Source organism: Schistocerca nitens, chromosome 2, assembly GCF_023898315.1.
Source record: "Schistocerca nitens isolate TAMUIC-IGC-003100 chromosome 2, iqSchNite1.1, whole genome shotgun sequence".
NCBI lineage: Eukaryota > Metazoa > Arthropoda > Insecta > Orthoptera > Acrididae > Schistocerca > Schistocerca nitens.
The window spans coordinates 294638632-294644631 of record NC_064615.1 but is presented as its reverse complement, the minus strand read 5'-3'; the positions used below and the strand labels follow the sequence as shown (position 1 = coordinate 294644631).

General features: G+C 35.9%; 1 protein-coding gene across 1 annotated transcript in view; it reads right to left on the bottom strand.

Moving 5' to 3' along the window:
• Positions 1 to 526: 526 nt before the first annotated feature.
• Positions 527 to 6000, bottom strand: part of LOC126234373 (uncharacterized) — a 43893-nt gene continuing 38419 nt past the window's right edge. The window contains exon 4 of the mRNA XM_049943061.1: positions 527 to 782. Within this exon, the coding sequence (XP_049799018.1) occupies positions 703 to 782 (80 nt within the window). The 3' untranslated portion in view covers positions 527 to 702. The remainder of the gene's footprint in view (positions 783 to 6000) is intronic.

The following is a 6000-nucleotide window of genomic DNA, read 5'->3' as shown; positions in this document are numbered from 1 at the left end:
ATGCTGTGTATAGCCAGCTCTTAGTCTCATCTGGATGATCTTGTCACTCACATATGCCTATATCTTTATGGAGGACAAGGCCAACTCCATTTTTGGATTCAATATTGTTACCACATATAGCACATATCCATTTCTCAGTGATTTCTTCCCATGGCTTTTCCACTTTGTCTCACCCAACCCCCAATACATTGAGCTTACACCTGTCCATAAGTTCTACTAGTTCTTCATATTTCTTTTTGAGAGGGGCTTGCGTCTTCCAGCATCTTTCATGAGCACCATCAGGCATTTGCTCATCATTATTTCGAGTGGTACTAGAAGAACTGCTATTTCTTATGTTTAATTCATTCTTACATCCGATGCTTGGTTTAGGTTTGAAAGCAGTATATACAGAAAGCAATTACGTGTCAAAATTGCAAAGCAATTGGTCAAGAACTTTCCGAGATACATGATTTTGAACAATCTAACGCTTACACATTTATTTACATAGATTAAGTGGGATGAAAGGTAAGTTCACAACCTGTAGGCCTAATTGCAAATACTTTATTATCACAAAACAGGTTACATAATTAACAAACACTGTACATGCACTACATTATAGTTCATCTGTCAACTGTTCACAAATTTACACACATTTAAGAATTTTTTTTTTGGGTATTACTAAAAACTACTAATTCAATTTAATATTAAGGTTTTTAAAAGACTTCACCACTCCAAGTCTGCCAAAGGGACATCATCAATGAGTGGCTCTGGGTAGCAAGGGTCATCCACTTCAAAAAGTTCATCTGCAAAATAAAATCTTACTTCAGAATTTTTTATTATCTCTTTGTATTGCTGCGCTTTTTTTCCATCTGCAAATGAGAAACAATCCCCCCACCCAATTTGAGAACATATTTCAATAAGATTGCTCTGGTAAGCATTTGAGCATATTTCAATGAGAAATTTAACATCAAAAAGAGATTTTTATCTGCAAAAAGTAATTTGTTGATAATCAGGATCAACAAGAAAAGTATGTTAAAATCTGAGGACTGACATTTCAAGAGTTAATAATAAGTGTAATTCTTGTGTATTTTGAATGACAGGCCATTCTCTGTTTTTTAAGATGGTTAAGGTTGAAGAGGGATGGGGATGCGTTTAATAGCTGGCACAACCATGCTGAGGGCTTTTTGCTATTTGTCTTCTCTTGTTCTTTCGCAATGATGTGTTACTGGAGCAATCTGTGCAGTTTTAGGCAACAATGACAATTTTTCAGTACAAGTCTTCCAACATTTAGCAAGTGACTGTTTTGATGCAGCAATGGGGACTTAGACTTACTTGAGGTCAGTGACACGAAGACCTTAAAATTAAGCATTTCCACGACCGACGACTGACTTGGGGGGATGCTTTTTGGACTTGTTTGCTGTTATTACGATGAATACAATTTAACACAAGTTGCAGGCCTCTGATCTTACCCATATTTACTATGAATATTTTTTAATTGTAAAGCCACCACCTGTCAATGTGGGAATGAACAGAATAGAATCTTTATTGTCACATGACATTTTATATACAACATTTTATATACAACATTTTATATACAATTATACGATTGAAACATTGGTGACCCGTCAATGGATAATTCTATGTCTACCTAAGTATACCTCAAAACAAGATACACTGAAAGGAAGCACATGAATGCTCCCGGACACACATTACAACATAAAACGATAATTATACGTTAGATTTCTTACTGTTTCTTAATATTTTCCTCAGCGGCTTAAAATCTTTCTTTTTGAGTATTTTTCATGTTTGTTTCTCAAATTTATTGACTATGGACATACTTAATAAGTGCACATACTTCCATGAAAGGAGTATACGTGTATACATCTAGATATAAATTAATAGAGGGAAACATTCCATGTGGGAAAAATATATCTAAAAACAAAGATGATGTGACTTACCAAACGAAAGCGCTGGCACGTCGATAGACACACAAACAAATACAAACATACACACAAAATTCAAGCTTTCGCAACAAACTGTTGCCTCATCAGGAAAGAGGGAAGGAGAGGGAAAGACGAAAGGATGTGGGTTTTAAGGGAGAGGGTAAGGAGTCATTCCAATCCCGGGAGCGGAAAGACTTACCTTAGGGGGAAAAAGGACGGGTATACACTCGCACACACACACATATCCATCCACACATATACAGACACAAGCTTGTGTCTGTATATGTGTGTGGATGGATATGTGTGTGTGTGCGCGAGTGTATACCCGTCCTTTTCCCCCCCTAAGGTAAGTCTTTCCGCTCCCGGGATTGGAATGACTCCTTACCATCTCACTTAAAACCCACATCCTTTCGTCTTTCCCTCTCCTTCCCTCTTTCCTGATGAGGCAACAGTTTGTTGCGAAAGCTTGAATTTTGTGTGTATGTTTGTATTTGTTTGTGTGTCTATCGACGTGCCAGCACTTTCGTTTGGTAAGTCACATCATCTTTGTTTTTAGATATATACATCTAGATATTTAGATACATAGTTTACACAATACAATGTAAGTATGGACACACATAAAAAGAACATATACCTCCATTAAAAGAGAACGTAAGCATACACATAGAACATAATGTAGGAAAACAAATCAAATGTTTTATCTCCTACTTGTCTTCCTCGTTTATAAAATCGTCCCCATTGGAGTAACATTCGCTTTTTAAACATTTTTCAATGTTTGCACGTTTCTAGCTTGCAGTCCTAGAATTTTGAACAAATTTTATTGCTAAGCTTCAAAGCCGTGTAATCTTGTTTGTGCCTTGTTTCATAAGCAGGTGTGAACTAATTTCCTCAAAATATGTGTGTGTGTTCTTTAGCTCAAGAGAAGTGTTTCAAATATAAACATAGATAGGATTATCAGTAAGTCAAGGCCTGCAAATAAAGGTTTGCATGATCGTCTACCACTTCCTTTTTCAACACCCCAAAAAATTATGCTTTATCTTACAACTGATATAAAATAGACATGATACACAATTTACACAAAAGCAAAGTCAGTTACTTTATTTAGAACCCTCATTGCATAAACAGAACTATTTAACTACTTCAGTAAGCAATCCACTTGATCAGTCCATAACAAGTTTTTTGTTTATGGTCACTAAGAAATTTAACAGAGTCTGCAGTTATCAGTTCTCTGCTTTCATAACTCAACTGTGTTAAGTCTGTTTGGTCCTGAAGTGACAGTTTGTGTCTTTGTTAGGTTTAGTTTCATAGCATTATTATTTATCCAATTTTCTAGTTCTTGAAGAGTTTATTTCATTTTCTGTGCTAATTCTTCAGCGTTTTTACAGCAGACTACTGCTGTTGAATCATCTGCATACAGAATTATATCTGAAGTTACCTTACCTGGTATGTCATTTATATAATGTAGAAATAGTAATGGGCCTAGTATGGACCCCTGGGGTACACCTGCTTGTATTTCCTTCCAACTAGAGCAAGATTTCTCACCCTTCTATTGAGTAACTACCCTCTGCTTCCTCTTTTTGAGATAAGATGTGAACCAACTTAAAAAAAAAATTCATGGAAGCCATAAGAAGCTAGTTGAGGAGCAGCTGCTTATGGTTTACCATAACAAATGCCTTACTGAGGTCACAGAAGATACTGGATACTCTCCTTGTTACTGAGGCATTTGCTTAATTTTAGTGATTAGTTCATTAGTAGCATACTCAGTGCTTCAGACCTTCCTAAATCCATACTGATTATTGAGAATAATGTTATATTTTTTGTTGTATTCTTCTAATTGGTTACACACTATTTGATCAAATATTTTAGAAAAAATTGGTAATAATGATACTGGGTGAATATCTCCTATCTCCCCTTGTCTGTTCTTTTTGTGGATAGGTCGAATTTCCGCATACTGCACCCTGTCCGGAATAGCAGCCCTCATCAGATGACTGATTTATTTTCTGACAGAGTTGGGGTGCAACATTATCACACCTTGCCTTTATTATTTTTGTCCGAATTTTCTCCCAGCCCACAGACTTGAGATTTTTTGGGATTTTTATAATGTTAGCCACTTTGTAATGGGAAGTAAATTTGAATTCTCCTAATCTGTGTCGCATTATATTGGGACTTATCTGTGGAGGAGGGAGATTATCAATTTTGTTAGAATTTATAAAATCCTATTGAATTCTTCACATGTATGTCTGGAATTTGTAAACATTTCCCCATCTGTTTAGTCTTGACAATCTGCCATACCATTTTTGCTTGACAATCTGCCATACCATTTTTGATTTATTTGTGGCATTTGATATGTGCTTACTGTTTGCCATTTGCCTTTGCCTGTTGAACTACTTTGTCAAATATTCTTTTGTATTTGCTTACATAGCTGACAAACTCTGCATCATGGTTGTTCTTTGCTTCCATGTGCAGTTTCCTCTTTCTAATACTAGAGATCCTGATGCCTTCAGTTATCCCGAGTTTTTTTACAGTTTTTGTCATGTGCTGTTATGAAGGGGAACATTCATCGAAAACACTCATGCATTCTGATACAAAAGCATAGTAGTTTGTGTCTACTGAGTACCGCTTGCTGAACGACTGGGAAGTTCCATTTAGTCTTGAGACAAATGTATCCACATTTTGTTGGCTGACATTTCTGACTCCATTTCACTGTTACAGTTTTATCTAAATTTGGCACTGACATAAAAAGGGCTGAATAGTCAGATATCTCTAATTCTAAGATGAACTTTTCTGTAGCACCATAGTTGATACTGCTCACTACATTATCTATACCTGTACTTGCTAAAGTTTAATGTTAAGCCATTTGTAAATAACACATCCTTCAGAGAAATGGCAAATCCATCATCAGCTCTTACACTTCTGTTGAAGTCAGCACATATTATGACCTTTTTTTACATAAATTTTCTACCTGCAACCTACACAGCAATGTTTCAAATTTGTCTCGAAATGCACATGTAGCTGAATAGATGACATATGCTAATAATTAAACAATACATTCCAAAAGTTCAATGCAGCAGCTTTCAAATAATAGTTCATTGCTCAAGCAATTAAAAGTCAGCCTGACTTAAAAGCTTGGTGATTCTTCTACTTGAATGCACGATCTTCCAAAAACCATTTTTCTACAAAAACTCACTGATAAATTGTAACCTGAAAGTGAGTTTATCAAATTTATATTTTCACTTTTAAGCCAGCGTTTAGTTAAGCATATAACTTTTACAGAACTTGGGTTCTCCAGAAATACTTCTAGTTCATACAATTTGTTGATATTCCTACTGACAGACCCCTTATATTAAAATGCATTATGGAGTTATTATGAACTAAATCCAACACAGAATCATTTAACTGATCATCTGCGTGGGTCTTTAATTCTAAATTGCATTCCGTTATTTTGTTTCTCGTGGACCAAATTCCATGGGAATTGGTCCACTCTGTTAGTTTCCCTGTGAAGGCACACCCAGCACAATAAATGACTTATTTCTACTTTTGTTGACCAGAGAGATATCTTCAAGAGCATCGCTTATGTTACAAGCTGGCCTTCTTTTACCATATTTGTTGAGATACATTCCATGGTTTGTGTGAAACAGTTTCTTTCATAGTTAATAATGTCTGTCACCTTAACATTCACCAACTTGGCACTGAAGCTTCTCAGCTTCATATTAGTAAGTCTAATTTCATTGTTAACACACGACCAGTCTGGTAAGTCATACCTTAGTAGCAATGTTGTTCCGATGACACTGGTGAAATGCAGGAACCGCAGCACTTTAAGCAGCTTCTTAATCAAGGCACTAGCTTTGTTCCTGTAGAAGTTATTAGCACCCCCTATGAGCACAGCACAATCAGTCTTTGAGAAATCAGAACATTCTTCGTTAACACTCACCATTATACTATTGAAATTGGCTCCAGGTTTTACACCGGCAGAAACTTTAACACTGTCTTCCACATTGTTTATCAATAATTCCTGCATGTTTCACTGCCAAAGAACCCACAAATTGTCCGACAACAATACAGTATTTCTGTTCAATAA